General features: G+C 44.8%; 1 protein-coding gene across 1 annotated transcript in view; it reads left to right on the forward strand.

The window, feature by feature from the left end:
* RFX8 (regulatory factor X8) overlaps positions 1-20,949 on the forward strand; it is a 167,709-nt gene that overhangs the window by 138,504 nt on the left and 8,256 nt on the right. Inside the window, exons 5-13 of the mRNA XM_030310375.1 lie at positions 2,008-2,071; positions 6,027-6,137; positions 6,725-6,802; positions 9,393-9,506; positions 10,365-10,515; positions 12,756-12,814; positions 14,440-14,596; positions 17,012-17,106; positions 20,294-20,408. Of these exons, the coding sequence (XP_030166235.1) occupies positions 2,008-2,071; positions 6,027-6,137; positions 6,725-6,802; positions 9,393-9,506; positions 10,365-10,515; positions 12,756-12,814; positions 14,440-14,596; positions 17,012-17,106; positions 20,294-20,408 (944 nt within the window). The remainder of the gene's footprint in view (positions 1-2,007; positions 2,072-6,026; positions 6,138-6,724; positions 6,803-9,392; positions 9,507-10,364; positions 10,516-12,755; positions 12,815-14,439; positions 14,597-17,011; positions 17,107-20,293; positions 20,409-20,949) is intronic.

The raw sequence follows: 20,949 nt of genomic DNA on the forward strand, positions 1-20,949 counted from the left end.
GTTAAAAGGGTGGCTTTCCAGTGCTTTTGATCCAGACCCTGAATCTATTTGCCCTGTTTTGAAATAGACTATTATGTGGAAACATTGATTAGATGGGTATCAAGTATTGTGCCCAGGTTTCCATGACTTGGGTTGGACACAAACCTTCAGCAGAGAGCTTCCGGGTTTTGGAGAGGCTGAGCAGGACCATAGTCTCTCCCTGTGTGAGATTAAAGCTATCTACCTCCATCTCCCCTGCTCCCCCTGATTCTCGCCTCCTTCCAGGCCATCTCATTCATGACCATTGCCTTAACAACAGATGTTGGCAAGGATGTAGAGAAAGAGGAACGCTTTTGCACTGCTGGTGGGAATGCAAACTGGTTCAGCCACTCTGGAAAACAGTATGGAAGTTCCTCACAAAATTAAAAATAGAACTACCCTATGACCCAGCAATTGCACTACTAAGTATTTATCCAAAGGATACAAGTGTGCTGTTTCAAAGGGTCACATGCACCCCAATGTTTATAGCAACTCTATCAACTCTATCAACTCTATCAACAATAGCTAAAGTATGGAAAGAGCCCAAATGTCCATCGACAGATGAATGGCTAAAGAAGATGGAGTATTACTCCATCAAAAAGAATGAAATCTTGCTATTTGCAACAACATGGATGGAACTAGAGGGTATTATGCTAAGCGAAATTAGTCAGAGAAAGACAAATATCATATGACTTAACTCATATGTGGAATTTAAGATACAAAACAGATGAACATAAGAGAAGGGAAGCAAAAAGAATATGAAAACAGGGAGGGGGGACAAAAACATCAGAGACTTTAAAAGATAGAGAACAAACTGAGGGCTGCTGGAATGGTAGTGGGTGAGGGGAAGGGCTAAATGGGCACAAGGCATTAAAGAAGACATTTGTTGGGATGAGCACTGGGTGTTATATGTAGGAAATGAATCATTGGATTCTACTCCTGAAATCATTATTGCATTCTATGCTAACTAACTTGGATGTAAATTTTTTTAAAAATGACCATTGCCTTGCTTCCAGAAGCAGAGCACTAGCCCACTGCCTTCCTCTTCTCTTTGTATGATTACATAGAGTTGAAACAGTCAGGTATGAGGATGTGTATTGACTTGGAGTGGACAGAGTAGCCACAGCTCTGAGGATTGTGGGGGCACTGGGGGAAAAAATGTCATTTCCTCTGGCATCCACAGAAAACACATTCCTTTTGAAAAAGGGGTCATCTCTGGGCTACCAGTTTCTCAAATACCTGGAATTAAAGGAAAATGTACCAGAATGCATAGATAGGACTGAATCTGTTCTCTATGACATATGAATGTCTCTATTATATAAGGTATGAATCCAAGAGGCATGGTGAAATAGGACATACATGTCATTATTCTCACTTTCCTCATTCTGTGAAGGTGCTCTGCTATATCCATCCACTCAGAGGATATTCTCATATATGAATTGATAATTTTAAGAGCCCCAAATCAGGGACACCTGGGTGGCTCAGTCAGTTAAGCATCTGACTTCGGCTCAGGTCATGATCTCACGCTTTGTGGGTTCAAGCCCTGTGTTGGGCTCTGTGCTTGGAGCCTAGAGCCTGATTTGTATTCTGTGTCTCCCTCTCTCTCTGCCCTCCCCCCCCCCGGCTCAAAAATAAGTAAACATTTAAAAAATTTTTTAAAAGCTCCAAATCAGAAAGTATAAGACTTCATTTCCATGATGATTTTTCTTTTCTCTCAGGAGAAAGTTTTACCTATGATGACATCATAAATTTACTTCTAAGGAGAATAAACCTCTCAAAAGAAATACATGGTTACCCCAGTTATAGAAATTGATTTTTTTAACTCCAAGCAGGTGCTAATCACCAGTCATGTATAGAAACTTGGAAGAGAGTTTTGAAATACAAGTTATACCCCATATAAGTAAACTTGCTGCAAAAAAACACTTCATACTTATGCTCAGAAACAGGTGGCTTACTAAAATTATTTCTCTGTTATCTGTTCTGTCACAGTGGAGATATCATTGCCTTTGAAAAGTCTACTAACTATAACAGCATTATCCAACAAGAAGGAACAGTGAGTATGGAATAAAATAAATTTACTATAATAGAGCCTGCAATATTCAGTAATTGCCTGATTAGATGCAAGTGTTTTCCTATGTTTAATGTTCTTAGTATGTGTGGCCCTTAACCACTCACCCATTTTACCAGTGTTGTTGATTATCCACCATGTACCTACCACATCCTATGCTGGGACAGGTGTCCTCAAGGAGCATATTGTTTTGCTGCACATCAGCTGTTTGTGTTTCTTTTGCTATAATTAAGAAGGATGTTTAGGTTGTTGGCAATAAATTTGTGTGAAAATGTCTCCATATTACAGTTATAGCTTTTTGAATTAGGACACCAGAACTATTAATAGCTAATCTATGACATCATGAGTTGAATTTTGCTTAAGTTGGCCAAGACGACACGATAGTACTTTGATACTGTCTTGTTGAGAGGGTCATTGAATGGGTAACTTTTTGAAAACTTGTTTTGTGACAAGCATTCTTGAGGACTGAATGGGGTGTGAGAGAAAAGTAAAAACAAACTCCCTATACGTGAATAGAATACAGTTTCATGGTTGGGAAACTGAGATAGACATGAAACAACTGGTGTACTGTGGAATAGGCAGGGTAGGCTGTAGGTGGATTGGGAAGTCCAAAGTGGGATTGGGGGGAAAATGTTGTAGTGGGCCAGAGTGACTAGGGAAGGTTTCATGGAAGAGGTGGCCTGTGTTCATTTCCCATTGCCACTGTAACAAATCTAGCACAAATTTAGTGGCTTAAAACACAAACTGATTTTCTTACAGTTCTGGAGGTCACAGTCTGATATGGTTCTCACCAGGCTAAGATCAAAGTGCTGGCTACAGTCTTTCTGGGGGATCGAGGGGAGGATCTATATCTTGTCTTTTCAGCTTTTGAGGCTGCCTATGTTCCTTGGCTCATGGCTCCTTTCTCAGTCTTCAAAACCAGCAAAGGCAGGCTAAGTCCTCATGCTGCCATCTCTCTGGTTCTTTGAAGCTTGGAAGGGCTCCCCCCTGTTAAGAACCCTTGTGATTACATTGGGGCTGCCTGGATGCTCCAGATAATCTCCCTATCTCAAGGTCCTTAACGTTAATCACATCTGCAAAAAAAAAAAAAAAAAATCACATCGCCATCTAAGGTTCTGGGGATTAGGATGTGGATATCTTCGGGCAGTCATTAGTCTGTCTGCCATACTGTTCTTGAGCTGATCCTGGAGGGGTCACTCAGATCTTTTAGGAGGCATTCATCTTGAGAGTGTAGCTTGCATTCACGTTAGGAAGTGTGTGGGCAGTGAGGAGCTGGAGGTGAGGATTTGGGGAAACCGTAGGCTCTGGGTGGGATCAGATGGCAAATAGCTAGTCAAAGCCAGGCTGGGGAATTTAGATTTGAGACTGTAGGCCACCACTGAGGCAACTTTAGAAGGAGAATGACAGGATACATTTGCTTTGGGAGTGATAATTGAGGGAGCAGTGTATTCAAGGATGCAGAAAGGACCAAAGGCATCCAGAAGAATTGATAGGGGAAGCAGATAATACCTAGTAGATCGGGTGTTGATGGAAAGGGTCCCCCATTGTACCTCCAGGGTGAGACACATTGTATGTGCTTACTAAAGATTACAATGACATTTGTTTAGAACTACTGAAAATTCCAAACTTCATTTGATATACCTGGAAAATCTAAATAGAATTTCTCATATTTTTCTTTGTCATTTGCTGAACTATTTCTGCAGAATGGGAATCCCTCTGATTCTTTCCTGAATGCCTTCTCCTGAAGAAATTCCAACTTCAGTGGTTCTGTAATAAACTTTCACTTTAGATTTCTGATTATGTATATTATAAAGAAAAGATTTCAATCATGATTTTAAAACATTTTTCTTTCCTGAAAGATCAATTCTTTTCATAGGAAGAGCTGGGAAGGAATTAACTTCAGGAACACATAACTTTGCTTTTTATTATTATTTTTTGGTAATCAATTACTTTTACATGGTCCTTGTAATGATTTCTTACATTACTACAATAGTACATATACAGACTTTGAACAGGTAGAACACTGATGCATTTGCCATGTTGAAATGTAGAGATTTCTGCAGTGAGACAGAGAATAGTCTGACTGGAACTATGCTTCTCCACTTGGGCATGCATAAGGCTCACTAAGGAGGCAGATTAAAATGATAGATTGCTGGCCTCATCTGATCTACTAGGGCCCTAGAGATATGAACCCCAATTGCTCCCAGGGATTCTGATGTGGATGGTTTCAGGACCACACCTGAGAAGCACTGGCTTTGATGATAGAAACATAAGCCTCAGGAGCATTGATGAATACAGGAGGTCAGGGTGTGCTGTGGAGAAAATGGATGTAGTTAGGGTAAGATGTGGTAGGTAAGAGAAGCCAGCCCAGAGTTGGACTGGATGATTCCTTAGTGCTTCTCTAATAGAAGATTAATGACCAGGACAGTGAACTCCATGAAATAGCCCCATTTTTCTTGATGACCCACACCCACATGCTAGAAGAGCTCTCCATCCAATGACTCCAAATGAAGCCAGTGTTCCAAAGTGGTAGGAATGAAGGTTGAATAGCACCCAGTGCAAACCCAGTGAGAATCAAACATCACCCAAAGGAAATGACATTTTTGGAGCTGTTGCCTTTCTACATGACTATGTATTTATTTAGACACATATACCTCTATTTTTATTTAAAAATATATATCAATAAGGCGAATTTCAACTTGGCATCTTCACAATATTAAGTGCATACTGTGCATTGTTCCAAGGAGAGGAACAATTGCTTTCATCAGAATCTCAAAGAGGTTCAGGACCAGAAAGAGTTAAGTAGTACAGATTTTAGGATACTAAGAAGGCTGTTGACCATGACCCCTAATCTTCTCTGATCCTCACTGTGATGTAGGCTGATAACAAGGAAACATGAGAGGAGGAAGCTGGTAATGTCTGTTCTCGAGTATGTGCAGCACTGTGTGGGATGGGAGCTGAGTGCTACTCCTATCCATAAGGGTGGGTGCAGATGGTTCGAAGGCCACTCTGCCCTCAGGTGGCTTGCAGAGAGGAACATACTGCAAACCCACATAAACAATCTACTAAGCAAGATATAAGTGAGTAGCTCAGTAAGGCTCTAAGTATATAAGATCTGAGAAAGCTAAGGATGAAATATTGATCTTAGAACTGTACTGTCACAGAGCACCATTGAGTTGGAGAGACACTGAAGACGAAAACCCTTATGCTTGTTGTAATCAAACGTGGCGGGCTATGCCATCTCAATTTCCAACTCAAAGGAATGATTTCATCCTACTCTATTGAAAATGGGAATTATTTAAAAGTAGTTCAGGAAGATCTTGAAGAAATCACTTAAAATAAAACCAATGTCCTTCAATCAAGAGTGATCATGCCTTCCCTTGCTCAAAGGGGACAGCAGAAAGGAATGTTGAATTTGCTTTCTGCCATGTTACCTTTTTTCCTCCTTGATGGAAACATTTTACCATTCTGTAATTTGTACTTCTAAAGGCTGTGCTCTTCATTTTCCTTGGTAGTTAGCCCTGAAATTTCTAATATGGGCATCATGACCTAGACAGGATCCGGTTTTATTTCAAGGAGGGACAGTTATATAGACAAGGATTATATAAATGCATTTGTGGTATTAAATTATTCATACATAATATTTTTATCACGTTACTATATAGCACTTGTAATACATGACTGCAAGAGTGATACATCTGGGTAATATACTCAGTTCTGACTGCTTCCTGATGACCATAGTTTATAGAATTATAGGAGAAAGATAATATCACTTCGAATGAAATAAGGGGGAAAGTTGCTGGATCAATGATATATCCAGAGTGTGTATAAAAGTTTGCATAGAACATTAACCTGTAGTAGCAATGTGATCATGACATGGTTTATATGCAAGAAAATTCATTTATTTTGAAGAAATAATCCGTGTATAAATGGTTTCTAGTGTGAAAATCATTCACCGATAAAGACAGACCCCGTTGGATCCCCTTTGTCTGAATTCAGGAGATGTCCATTCTGGGAGCAAGAACTGGCAAAGAAGTACTCCTACAAAATGGTAGGCTTGCACACATGGGGGAAAGTAACTTTTCACGCATTTGATGCCTAGGGGAATAGATGTCTTCTTATTTTGTTGTGATCATTTGAACCAGATGGAGTACGTTTGCCTTCTGCCAGACCTGTGAGCACCAACGTTCCCTCCCGGGGCTTGGTGTCAGTCAGGAGGTTCAGGTCTTCCCCTCACATCTTACAGAAAGGCTCCACCTAGGACCACTTTGTCATTAGAGTGAGGGCTTCCCTATGACAGAGCAGAGAACAGATATGCAGGTTTTCTAGAAGCTGGGACTGGGGAACATGGAGGGGCAAACTGGGGTTTAGGGAGAAAGATGTCAGATATTGGTGGCCTCTTTAGTGGATGGTACAGACCCTAGAGTTATGACATCAAAATTGAAGCTATGTCAATGTTAGGCCAATAACATGTATGCATTGCTACACATAAATAAACAACACTGGAAGAGCTCAGCTACTGTTATATCAGAATTGCGACATGAGCAGCAGACTCTAAGGGCTTAGAAAGATTCTTTGAGAATCAGTTCATTCTGGAAGTGCCCCTAAAACTGAAATGATTTTCCATATCCTTCCTAGATGGCCTTTCTTGCTGATGAATACTACAACTATTGCCAAGAGATTTTACAAAACGTGAGGAACCAAGAACTTGAGAGGGTAGGGTTTTATCTATAAAACACAAGTATTTATGACTCATCATTAATCATTGTACTTGAAAAGACCCCTCAAGGGATGTCAAGTAGTAATTTATTGCACTGAAGTGCTTAGAAGGCAGCTATTTATAGTTATTGAGGTGATACCTGAGGTGATATTTTTATTCAGTTTATTCATTTGGAAATTTTCCAAGGTGCTAATATAACCTTATGCTTCAAATATAATTCAGCTATTTTTTAAGATGTAATTCCTGCTGATTTTGAATAAAGTGTTGTAACATTATTCACCCTAGAATTTTCAGTAACACTAAAGAGTCATTTTACTGATAACCTGCTAACTGAAAAGGAAGGAAGACTTTGAAGCAGGGTCATCTATGTTGTAATGAGTGGATGATTTTATTCTAGAATTGGCTGTGAAAAATATGAGCAAATCTTTTAACCATTCTGAATTTTATCTTTTGCCATAGAAAATCCAGGGGAACAAGTGCACATTTAAATGAAATCTTTTTTGATGCCTAGTGTTTTAAGTACTTCAATTTTGGGTGATAATGTTCATTTGGCATGAGTTCATTTAGTACTTATTGTGTGTAAAACATTACAGTGAAGGAGATACCAAGGTGTTTTCAGGATGGCCCTTGTCCTACTAATGCAATTTTATAAATATCCATCCACATTGGATATCTAATATACTCCTTTCCTTCATTTGCTCATCAAACATTAACTTAATTCTTACCCTGTGACTAGAACCATTTCTGGAACTAGGGAACGTATTCTTCATAAGGCTTATAGTCTGGTACTAAAAGGAGCAATACAAGCCAATAAATATGATACAATATGGCAAGTTCTAGAATGGCAGTTTGATTGGATTGTTTTGGGTGCCAGGAGGAAGAGTAATAAGATGGCTGAGAATCTCCCGGGGGGGGGAGCCATGTTGCTGTTGATTGCAGTGAAAAAGCAGAAGTTCAACAGACTCAAAGTGCAGTAGGAAAGGGGTTCCAGGTAGAACCAATGGTGTAGGCAAAAGCAGCAAGATGTTCACAGGCAATGACATGACAGAAAGGTCACTATGACTAAATGTTAATATCTCTTAAGGAGAGAACCAGAGGGAAGGTGTGAAAGTAGTCTGGTGCTAGAAAGGGTCTCATGCCCTGTGAAGAATTCTGATTGATTGAGAAGCGGGGCAGGGGGAGCGGTTGGAGACAGTGATGCAAGATCACCATACGGGAGCAGAGGGCAGTGAGGAGGTTTTGTCATAGTCAAGGCGAGAAGTGAGGGGGGAGGTCTGGAGCAGTGACAATGACATCAGAAAAAAAGATAGACAAATTGGAGAAATATTCCTAAAGCAGATACAACAGGATTGGATGACTTTGGGAAGGATTGGTGAGAGAGTTATCAGAGATGAGCCCATGGTTGCTATCTCATTAAAACCCACCAACCCTGGGGCGCCTGGGTGGCTCAGTCGGTTGAGCGACCGACTTCAGCTCGGGTCATGATCTCACGGCTTGTGAGTTAGAGCCCCACATCGGGCTCTGTGCTGACAGCTCAGAGCCTGGAGCCTGCTTTGGATTCTGTGTGTCCCTCTCTCTCTCTGCCCCTTCCCGCTCATGCTCTGTCTCTCTCTCTGTCAAAAATAAATAAACATTTAAAAAAAAAAAACCCACCAACCCCAAAAAGCCATGCTCCAAAGTTACCAAACTGACAGTAAAAGGATTAATAATCCTCTCATCCCACTATTGTATTTTTGTTCAATATCTATGAGTCTCCTTGGAGATGTCTTCTGAAGAATTAATGCCCTGGTAACAAGATTTCAAATCACAGGTTCATCATCAGGTACTTAGAGAGTTGGCCCTAACTTCCTTGGCAGCCTACATACAGGAATAGTCCTTGCCTGGAGTCATTGGCAGGTCCTCCTGTCAGGGTTTCAGTGCTTCAAAATATTTGAGCTTACAAAAATCCCTGAAAGGCAAGAGTCTTTATTTGCTGGCATCTCATGTTGGTCATCTGGTTCAATAATAGAGTCTGAAGAGTCATCATGGGCAAAGATAAAGAAAAGTAAGGAAGCTGCCATTTTGTCCCACAACAAAAAGTATCTACAGAAGTCTTTAAAGAAGGCCCCTATGTAGAATGATACCGGTCCTCTTTTATCACAGAGTCTTTAGGTGAATTCTAAGTTGACAAGGAGGAAGCCTCTTTGATTACATACTGTTACACGTCCTTCTGAGCTGACAAATAATTGAGGGAGTCAGTCAATGAACATTTATTCTAAACTGTGGTCTGTGGTCTGTGCCCTGTGGCCAGATCTTTATCCTGTTACAATCAACAGGAGCCCCCTTGTGGTCAGAAACGGCCTTCCTTCCAGAAAACCATGAAAATTACGTTCCATGTCTTCCCATCCAACTGGCAGTTGCTCTCTGATAGGCTACTGGAAAGAATACTTCTAAAACACAGCCTGGAAGAGCTCATAGACAAAGTTTTACATTAACTGGACTGAAATTCATCCCATTATCACTTGGAGCTGATTAAATATGTAACGGGGGATTAGTCTCACCAGACACAAAATGAGTTTTTGGAGGTATGTTCTATTCCCTCATCAGGTGGAGGACTTGCTCACTTCTTTCTGGAAATCTCTGCAGCAAGACACAGTCATGCTTATGTCATTGCCTGATGTGTGCCAGCTCTTTAAATGCTACGATGTGCAGCTGTACAAGGTAGGAAGATATTTGTTTGCCTTTCCTTTCTAGAAATCGATACCAAATGCTGGGATTCTGGGATTAGAACCACAGCCCTCCTGCTCTGCAGTCTCTGTGGTCTTCAAGCCCTCTGAGGAGTAAATAGTGGTGTTGATGGACCACGAGCCTTTTGATCTTTCCCTAAAACTCAGCTTTTTTTTTTTTAATTCAGCGAAAGTTACCTCATGTAAAGAAAAAGCCAATACACATGGTGACCTATGGTTCCAGTGATTACTGAAATCTGCATTAGGTCAAAGTTCTTTCTCTGGTAATTTCAACAAAAGAAGCCTTTTTAGAATGATTAATTGGAATAATTGCTTTGGAATATACCTAATTGCCAGGGTTTTCTGTTTGTTGTTGGGTTTTTGTCTTGTTTTGTTTTGTTTGTTTGTTTGTTTTTAATGCTCTATCTCTAGAGTGGTTATCATTATTTGGGGATCAGTTATATATAATTTCTGTGGTTCTCCTTAAGCTGGCCATGAACCTTTACCTTTTACTTTATTACCTTTTAGGAAATAGTCTAGTCCTTCAAAGTTTTTAACACAAAGGTTGAAGAACGGTGTCTGGGTTCTCAGCCCTTATGTATTTGGATTTGACCCACCTACTATTGGCTGAAATAGTATTTCTTAACATTTTGAATCAATTAGCAATGTTTTAAGAACTTAAAAAAAAAAAAAAAAAACCATCCTGGCTGCACATCCTGCACAGTGAGCAGTGAGTGGCCAAGCCGCTGGTGGCTTTCTCTCTGACTTTGTGGCACGTCTGACCATGGCCACTTGTAACTAGAGGGCCCCTACCCTGGGTGGCAGCCACCACATCTTGACGATTCTGTTGCAGGGAATTGAGGACGTTCTCCTTCATGACTTTTTGGAAGATGTTTCTATTCAGTACCTGAAGTCTGTCCGGTTATTTAGTAAGAAATTTAAGCTGTGGCTACTTAATGCTTTGGAAGGGTTTCCCACCCTCGTGCAGATCTCCAAACTCAAAGGTAGGTTTCAGTGAAAAAAAAAAAATGAATTCTGTTGAGAGTAGATGACGTATCTGACTTTCAGACTGAGGCAGGACACCTCAGTTGTTGGGTAACTCTTCCCCTCCTGCACTAAACTGTGGTATGCAAGGCATGACCACTTCAGATCTGCTGGTGTTTGCTTTAGTGCGATGATGGGTCTTTGTGCTGATCCACCCACACCCTTTCACTATTGCCCCTTATAAATACTCACAGGGACTTCTGACAGGCCCTCCGGGATAGAGGTGCAGGGAAGGAGCTGGCCCTGCCTCCAGCCCCTAGCTGATGCGGCCTTCTCAAACCAACCCCCGAAGGCAGCCTACAGTCCTTGGGCTCACTGGCCACGCAAGCAGGGCTGACCAGGGCTCAGGCTCCAATATTCTTCCGCCTCTTTGTGCTCTGTGTGGCCTCCCGCAAGGCTTCAAAGAATATTGCTCCCTCTTTTGAAATCCCTCCCATGCCCTTAACTTTCTTACACCTCTTGGGCCACAGGGGCATTGACACCTTTGTGGTCTCAGTCTGCCCATTGGCTTTCTAGAACACTTTCCCTTCCATCGTGCTGCCAGATGGTAGTGGCTGAATACTACTTCCCCCAGGCTGCTTGCCTGCTCCAGGACTACAATGGCTTCCTTTAAATGCCAGCATTCACCCACGTGTGTGTGACATGTTTATGGTCCTGGAAATACCCATTTTCTCCCTCCTGCCTCTGTGAGGTTTTCCACCACCACCTGTAGCTGCTTCCAACAGCCTCCCCACCAGGACCCTCCTTTTCCTGGGCCAGCTTGCTCAGGGCTGAGTCTTGCTTTCTTTGCACACTGTTTGCTACCTTCTCAGAGTGCCCACATAACAGGACCATGTCTAATTTTAACCCACCAGCCCTGCACCCCTTGCTGGGCTCGGTACTCACACTGGGAATCTTGATCTCGTGTGACCCACCTGAATCATGGAACCATGACCACGAGACTGCCAGCCAAGAATCCGCAGGGAGGGGGTGCTGCAGGGAATGTAAGGTCTGGAACTTGCTGTGGCAGAAGATCCATGAAGTGGGGAGACCAAGCCCCACTCCAGCTTTCCTGTGGTGGCTTTACCTCCCATCTTAACCCAACCCCGGGCTCCCTCTGTCCTTCCCAGAGGCACTTCAGAGCCTCCTAGTTGATCATCCTGCCTCCAGCCTCACCCCCTCAGTCACACTCCTCTCCACACCTAGTGATCATTCTACACAGTGATCTGACCCATTAAAACTTTCCATGGCCCCTGCTGCCTGGAAAGTCCCCTATGCAAAGTCATTCTCAGCTTGGCCTCTGGCCTCATCTTTGTCCCCAGCCCCCTAGGGCGTCCCTCCACTGGTGCTCCTCAGCAACACAAGACAGGTTGTCCCCAAAAAGGCCCTTATTCCTGCTCCTGCCTGTGCCTAGACTGCCAACCCCATCCGCAACCCCCCTCCCTCACCCCCCACTCCTCACCCTTGCTAACTCCAAACTTGCATGTTCTAAGTCATCCCTGACACCTTCTTCCAAACAGGCCTCTCCCTTCCCTTAGCAACCCCCACCCCCACCCAGCACCCCCTTCCTTCCTTCTTCCCTATGCTGCTCTCACACTGCCAGAGCACTTACCCTGCTGTGGGGAGGGAGTCTGCATGTCTGGTGACCCATCCTTGGGGGCGTGAGCCCCTAGAGGGTAGAGGCTGCCTCCTTTATCCAAAAACCTGGCAAATACCCAGCAAACATTTATGGAGCAAATGCTGCACGCATATCGGTCATAAAGATTTGTCAGATGAATACATGCACACATTCCCTTTAGATTTTCTCTTGTCATCCTTTCCTTTCCTTGGGTCATTTTTTGAGGAGAGCACTGTAGAGATGACAAAGTCGGGGAACTCAAGCTTCCTGGGCAAAAATCTTCAACTCCTTTGAGCTGGTGTATCAGATGCCGGGGTTACATCATTTTATGGTACAAGGGAGGGGGGACTGAGGGGAAGGGGTGGGGGGAGGGGGGTGTTTTAGTCAGTGGCCCCTGTCAACCTCTCCTAGCCATTCGGGAAAGGGTCAGCGGGTGGTGGGAAGCAGGATACACAGAGGTCTCCCGATGTGGAGGGCAGTTTAGGCGGCTATACCTTCCTAGGTAGATGTGTGTGCCTCTGTCTGTGCCTCCTCTCCCCCACTATGTACATGAGAACTTGAAGCTACCCTGTCAATAATGGCCACGTGTATTGTCCTTAACAGAAGTTACTGCGTTTGTCAAAAGACTAAGAAGAAAGACATACCTTTCCAACATGGCAAAGGTAGGTTTCGGCCAACATGACAGGAGGAAACAAAGCAGTTTCTTGAAGTGAAAAGTGAAAGCTGCAAGTATCCCCTAAGAGCAGGTGGCAGTTCCCTTTGCAGGGAGGCCATGTGCATCCACTTAAAGGGCAGAGGGCAGACAGGAGGACCTTGCTGGCCACTAACTGGGAAGGCCTAGTGGGGCCAAGACTCATCTAGAAGCCCATCCCTCAGCTCCCCTCCTCAGAAAGGTTCTCCCTGCAGAAGAAAAAGCAGAACAAGCAGGTCAATGTTATAAAGTTCCAGAGGAAGACCCCATATAAGAGCAGACCAGGACCAGTTAGGGTCAGAGGTGAAAGGGCATCATGGCAGACAGAGCCCTTCAGCCAGTGCGTGGCCCCAAAGACTCAGTGTGTCCGGGCTGCCAGGTCTCCCTGCTGGATTGATTGTGTAGTTTCAGTGTTAGAGGAAGGCAGACTAGGGCTGAAAGAAAGATTATATAATGCCTGTGTGCAGGCCACTCGGGAATCTGTTCTGAAATCCTCTGGACACCAGATCAGGACAGTGCTCTGTTCCAAATCAGCAGGAGCTGTGTTGGGCCTTCCACTTAACCCTCTCCATCCCTTCCAGCACAAACTCTCCCTAGACTTTTCATTCCTCGGGGCTGTTTCCTGCCTACTGCTCACAGCCCATCCAGTTCTCCAGCACTTTCTCATTCCTGATTGGGTCAACGGGTGATGGCCTCACAGCAAGGCCTTCATCCCAACCCAACTCAAATGGCAAGCTTGGGTTCTGGAGCCATGCTACTCTGAATCTTATCTTTGTTAACACTATCAGTTGGAAAGGTTTACTGAACACCCCAGGTGCCCTCAGGCTCCTCCTCAGTGAGATGGAGGTGGCTCTAGAGCCTGCTCCTGAGGCTGGTGTGAGGATGACCATCCCACAGACTCCAGGAATGTAAGGGACTGGATTGGCGCCCTTGGCCAGCTGAGGAACTCAGCTCCCAGAGGCTGAATTCATGGCCCTCCCTCTGAGAGGAAAGGACAGGGACAGCTTCTGAGTCCCCGCAGCCACCCTGTGGAACCAGTCAACACTCACTCTGCAAAGCCACATTTCCCTTGCAGAAGCTCAGTCACTTACTGTGTTCCTCTCTAGAGTAGTTTAGGCTTGTGGAGTGGGGTGCCCCGAGAGCCCCGACTGCTGTGAGCAAACCACTCTGAATGCTTATTTTCAGAAATACAGTTCTAGAATGTGTGAAATTCAAACACATCAGTTGTCATTTAAGATTCAGTTTTAATCCACTTCTCTTTCTCCTCAACAAAAAGTCTTGGTCATTTGGAGAGAGGGATCAGGCAAAAGTAAAATGCCAAGGGGCGCCTGGGTGGCTCAGTCGGTTGTGTCCGACTTCGGCTCAGGTCATGATCTCGCAATCAGTGAGTTCAAGCCCTGCATTGGGCTCCGTGCTGACAGCTCGGAGCCTGGAGCCTGCTTCCGATTCTGTGTCTCCCTCCCTCTCTGCTCCTCCCTCACTCAACGCTCTGTCTTTCTCTGTCTCTCAAAGATGAATAAATGTTAAAAAAAAAAAAAAGTAAAAAAGTAAAATGCCAAGATTTAATGAAGTATTATGCTTCCCCATTATCTTTAGACTATGAGAATGGTATTGAAAAACAACAAGAGGGTCAATGTTTTGAAGTCGGATCTATATGCCATCATCAATCAAGGTGCTTTGGACACTTCTAAGAAAGCCCCGCCGAGTAACCCGTGCAGCACGGCTGACCTGGAGATGCACACGGAGATGCAATGTAATCTTCCTTCTGCAGCTCGCATTACTGGAGCGCTTGGGATATATCTGGGGCTGCCCGGCCATCACTAGTTTATGAGTTCTTAATAGAGGTAGAACCTACTTTACTCTTTAGTATTATACTTTATCTGCTCGCACACCTCTTCCTGCAGGGGTGAGGAACACCCAAGGGAACACTCCTCCAGGGTCTGCCAGGCCACCAGTGCTAGTACATGTTTGTTGAATGAATGAACAGATGAGTGTGGTTGTTGCCTCACAGCATCTCTTTCTGGAAATCAACCTGGAGTGTCTCCTTTGGAAGAAAAGACTTCTTCATCAATCTTGTACACGCACAGATTCGAAAGTGTCTTTTCTACCCTTGTCTGAACTGGATTGAATGACCTCCCTGCCTTGCCAGATTCTGCTGCCACTATTGTGAGCATCATCAATTATTATTTTTAACAATGTGAAATTTAGCCATGGTGCTTTTACTGTGTTTTGCTACTTTCCAAACAAGTGATAGTAAGTATGTGGATATTCCTGCCCTTTGCTATCTGTCGTAATTTTTTTTTTTTTAAATCTCCCTTCCACAAAGAGCTCGGCAAGCTGGCTGACAGCATCGTTCCATCCTGGGGAAGCAAGAGTAGTGAGAGAAGGAGCTGTCCTCGCTCAGGGGGAGAACCTGGGTGCTGTTTCAGGAGGAGAGCTGCAGAAGGTGTACGACCTCCTCCCCCAGACTGTAGGCGAATCTCTAGGCCCCTGTATGAGAGTCGCCGGGGGTGGGCCATGGGGGCCGTGCTCGGTTGGCACCCATTCCAGACACTCCACCAGGGAGGCCTGGGAAGGTCTACTAGCTTCATCCTCCACGAGCCTGACTCTGTCCTGGTACACTCAACTCTGCATAGAGCTCTGCTTCCCCAGAACCTGTGAGCTCCTTCGGATGTCAGCCGTGGCTTCTTCATCTTGCTCCACCCAGCACAGTGCTGGCACAGGGTAGCCCTTCAGTGCTTCATAACTAGATGAGTACTGGAGTCAGCAGTGCATACATGCACTGCAAACTATCCTCGCCTCTTTCTTTAACCTTGAAGTAGGGCTGACTTTGGTAGGATTTACCAGTTATTAAAATATTTAAATAGGTCCATACTGGGCCACCTGGGTGGCTCAGTCGGTTGAGCATCCAACTTTGGCTCAGGTCATGAGCTCACAGTCTGTGAGTTCGAGCCCTGCGTTGGGCTCTGTGCTGACAGCTCAGAGCCTGGAGCCCGCTTCTGATTCTGTGTCTCCCTCTCTATCTGCCCCTCCCTTGCTTGTGCTCTATCAAAAATAAATAAACATTAAAAAAATTTAAAACAAAATAATAAATAAATAGGTCCATACTTTTTGGCTAGTAGCCCCTGCCCCTGTTGCCTGGCCATCCCAAATCCCAGCTCCTCCCTAGGATCTCCCTTTCCAACCAAACCAGCAATGAAAAGGTGAATACCTAACCCAGCAAGCTTCAGAGATATGGACAAGCAGTCCTCATTAGTAGGAGCCCAAAAGGCCTCCGTCCCAGGCTACTGGCTCTCCCCAAAGCTCCAGGTGCTTGCCCAAACCCTGCTTTTGCTCCCGCTGGAGCCCAGGGAACCCCAGGAAGGCATGAAGCCTCTCTCCCAGATGCCTGCCCAGTCCTCCTGTGTTCCTGCTGGCATTCTTGTGGACGGAAGAACTTCCAAGAGGGCACAGAGCCAGCAGGGAAGCAGTATGCTGGTAGCCACTGCTGACACCTAGCAGGCAAATGCTTGAGGTGTACCTCAAAGATCTGCCAGATGAACCCTGGCCAAGCCTCAGTCAGGGCCATGGCAACCTACTCGGTTTTCTAAACTCTGCTGGGTCCATGGCTGCATTCAAAAAGGCGAGAGAGCCAAAGGCTGTTCTTTGCTAAGTGCTGCCTGTGCAGGTGCAGGAGCCAAGTCCCAACGTCACATGTGCTGGGGCTCCACCCTTCAGGTCTGTACTAACTGAGTTTGTAACCCCAGGCAAGGCACATCCCTCATCAGCTTTGATGTCCACCATCAGTTTCGAGGACATTAATAAACTACCCCTTTGTGAACATGGCAAGGATAGGTGAGGTCATGTCTGTATCATGCAATGAGCTCATTTCTAGCTGGGTTCTGTATAATTACAAGGTGTAGTTATTATTTCAAAATATTTTTTCCATTTCAACAAGTGACAGAGGTGGTTCCTAAGAGGCAAGACCACATAACTCCGAACTAGTTGACCGCAGAGGTGACAAATCCGGCTTTAGAATTCATGCTTTGTGTTCAGAAGGGGTGTGAGGCCCCAGGGAGTTCCTTTAAACTACTGTTCCAGTGTCGTCCCCTAGGTTACCTCATACACAAATACTTACAGTAAAATCCTGCTACTTGGCTCACAATCTTTTTGTTTCTTTTGTCTATAGGTTTAAGCAGTTTGATTTCTTTGCTGGGGACATCCACAGACCTCAGTGTATTCCTGAATTGTCTGTCTTCAAATCTCCAAGCATTTGTCTTCCAGGTACAAAACCATATTTTTAAAATTTTTTGAATTTACATCCAAGTTAGTTAGCATATAGTGCAATAATGAGTTCAGGAGGAGATTCCGGTGATTCATCCCCTATGTATAACCCCCAGTGCTCATCCCAACAAGTGTCTTCCTTAATGTCCCTTACCCATTTAGCCCATTCCTCCACCCACCACCCCTCCAGGAACCCATAGTTTGTTCTCTATATTTAAAAATCTCTTATGTTTTGTCCCCCTCCCTGTTTTTATATTATTTTTGCTTCCCTTCCCTTATGTTCATCAGTTTTGTACCATGATATTTTTTTAAAGGGAAGAAGGGGTTGTTGATCATTCCAGCTACATTTTAGCACCAGTGCCCGTGACCCGATGAAATGAAAGAGTTTTCTCTGGCCAGAAATGTGTCATTGCTGGTGCGGGTGTTAAAGATAGGGAAGTGGTGTCTCACTCCTGTAGCAAGGCAGGAATCAGAGGCTGGCACATGCAGGTGTGTGTTTGTGGGTAAACATGTGCTCTTGGGTGAGCACATGTGGGCTCAGGTGTGTGTGCAGGTGAGAATGTATATGCAGATGAGTGGGGGTGGGTGAGCATGTGTGTGTGAGTGACCACTAGTGAGTGTGTGTGCAAGTGAGCATGTGGGGGAGGCATGCGTATGCAGGTGAGTGTGTGTGTGTGTGTGTGTGTGTGTGCGCGCGCGCAGGTGAGCTTGGATGAGTGTATGTGTGCACCAAGCAGAAGTGTCTAGGAGGAGGGGCAATTTTGTCTGTTTGGGGAGAATGGCACTTTTCTGGGTACTTTGCAGAACCATCCCAATAAAGCATCAGGCTTGATTTCACAAAATCAAAGACGAATTGTTTTCGATATAGATGGGTTTCGTCCTTCCGGTCGACTTGAAACTTGGGTGTTCCTTGAACAGGGAGGGTTCTTTGCTTAATTGTCATCATCCTCTGCTTCCACAGCCACACTGTAAGAGCTGAGAATGCTGTCCAAGAAAGCTACAGCACCCTTGTCCTAGTGGCCCACGGTGGGTGGGACATTGTCCTCTGAAGTCTGAGGCCATCAGGAAAGGCTTTGATGAGGGAGGTGGGGTTTAAACTGGGGTGTGGAAGGTGAATAGGATTAAAACAAGCTAAGGGAGCAATGTCCCCACGAGAGACCTGAGCAGAATGAGCATATGGAAAAAGGAGGATCTGTCTAGGGAAGAAGAAGCAGACATCTCTGGAGGAGACTTAGAGGGCCTGTACCGTGAACATGACTTTGGGCTTTCTCTGTTTAAACTTCTCGTCACATTTCTTTCTCTCCTCTTTCCTGCCCTGCCTGTTTTTGTCCGTATGCCTGTCCTCCCCATCAAAGAGAAAGGGCACAGACAATACCTGAGACAAAGACTGCAGGCAGCACTGGGATCGCACACCTCATAGAGATGAACCAGAAAACTTTCCAGGAAAGAACTTGAAGGTCATTCCCAACCTTTGGCAGGTGTCTGTTTCCGTTCTTTGCTTCTGGGTGATAATCATTCCAGATTCTGTATGGCTTTTATCCCTCCCCGTCGGTCTTTGGCAAAGCTTATTTATAACAGTGGTAAACATGTTTAGGGCTATGATGCTGTGGAGACATTTATTCACATGAAAGTTTCACCCACAGAAGCTTTCAAGCCTCTGTTCCTTGTTTTGGGTATTCACTCCACCTCTGACTTTAACCAAGATGAGCCCTCTGCTACCAGTAATACCAGACCTGCCTTGGAGCAGCTGGAGGGGCTCATCTTATTTTAGACCATGTAACATGTTGTATTTCCCAAGACTCCACCACCCTATCTTCAGCCTTCACCAATGAAGCATGTTAGAAAAATGGTGTTTTTGTAACTGCGTGCCTTTGAAGGGCTTGTTTTTGTAAAGCAGCTTGGCTGATAAAAAGCAGTGTATTGTCAATAAAATACTCAGACTGTTAAAATGTAAGCCCTTGGGCATGTGGGAGATGACTAATGGCTTCCGTGGCTAGCATCTGGCAGCTTGCTAGCAGAGGGAGATGTTCAGCTGCGTCACGTGTTCGTTCTCCCCGTTCTTGTGCAGTTGGGGCCCAGGAGCAATTTCTGAACACGGGAACCTGAGGTGCCATGTGGGTGGCGAGCGGAGGAATATTCCATACTGTTGAGGGTTTATATCTAAACGTCTAAGAAGAGAGCTGGTCGCCCGCAGCTACTTCTCTTGATGCTCTAAAAAAGTATCCTTGTGTCTGTGAAGCAGGGCTTCTCCCAGGAGCCCCATTTAGATGATCAGAAAGACTGGCGGGGGGTGCCAGAAGCCACGGGGGGAGCGGGGTTCATGTGTTCCCAGAGCCCAAGGCACTCCCAGTGAAGGCAAAGGAAGGAGAGAAGCAGTGATGAGAAAGGGGATTCCTTCATTCCTAGACAGTCTCAACATCTCCTCCTCAGAGACATGTGGCTAAGCCAGTGGGTGGTCCACATATACGATGAGGCTTAGGAGGCTTTGGGGCATTCATTCCAACATTTGCATGCGAGATTCATATGATCCCATGGGTTTGTAATTCATTGCAAGCGCGGCCCAAGGCAGCTCCCAGTCTGGTTAGTTTCTCAGCCTGCACACAGACAGGCATCTCACCCGCACCCAGTTAAGTGCTATGCAGGCCGTCTGCTGGCCTCGGCTCTGTTGGCCCCACGGGTGGGACCTGCCAGTCCTCAGATCATTCACCTGACGCAGTGGCCAGCTTTGTGCTTTCCAAAATCAGTGCCATTACTTTCATTATTATGGGATTCTGTGCGACTTTTTCACACGAACGGCCTTGGCAAGGATAAAACAGCCACCGTCTCTCTCAATGGCTACCGCCAGGTGGGCTTCAGTGAGGCTGCCCTGCAGGATTTCTCTGTTGCGCTTCACAAATGACTTCTTTCATGGGGTTAAAACAAAAAATGTAGGCCAATCTCCCACCTCTTTCCTTCTCTCCACCAACTTCAAAGGGTTCTTCTCTGGAATCATCTCCACAGGAGATGCCACAAAACCAGATATAGGCCAGTGTGCCTCTGCCTCTCTGCCCGCCTCATCATTTCCTCTTCCTCTTCTCCTTGGGCCACTTGGGAAAGTCTGCGCATGACACCTATGCGCATTTGAAAACATGATCTTCTTGATTTTGTCATAAACCCCAGCATTTTTTTCCTCACAAAAATGTAATAGCCAAGCAGAAACAAAGAAGAATTTATCAAATTGGCCGCCAGCTTCCAGCTGAGATGGAATTTCCTTCTTACCACTGTGAGCAAAGCCATGACCCTCTGCCACAGAGATAGTTTTGGTAAGTCAGAGACTACAAAACATTTTGTATTCTACCCTTTAAAAATGTTCTCATAGGGGCACCTGGGTGGCTCGGTCGGTTAAATGTCCAGCTTTGGCTCACGTCATGATCTCATGGCTGGTGGGTTCGAGCCCCGCATTGGGCTCTGTGCTGACAGCTCAGAGACTGATGCCTGTTTCAGATTCTGTATCTCCCTCTCTCTCTGCCCCTCCTCACTCACACTCTGTCTCTCTGTCTCTTAAAAATAAATAAACATTAAAAAAAATTTTTAATGTCATCATAGCATAAGTATTCTCCGTGTTCTACATAGAATCCAGTCATCTCCCTTTCACCTTTTAAAGCAAAATACAACATAGACACAGAAAGTCATACAAAGCCATAACAATCATTTTTTTTTTAATAGCAACATGATACACGCTTCCCTTTCCCATTCCATCATGGTTGGATGTCTTAGAAGCTTCCCCAGGTTTTTATTTGTTTGTTTGTTTGTCTGTTTGTTTTAAGTAGGTTTCAAGCTGAACACAGCCCAACACGGGACTTG

The sequence above is a fragment of the Lynx canadensis genome, chromosome A3, assembly GCF_007474595.2.
Source record: "Lynx canadensis isolate LIC74 chromosome A3, mLynCan4.pri.v2, whole genome shotgun sequence".
NCBI lineage: Eukaryota > Metazoa > Chordata > Mammalia > Carnivora > Felidae > Lynx > Lynx canadensis.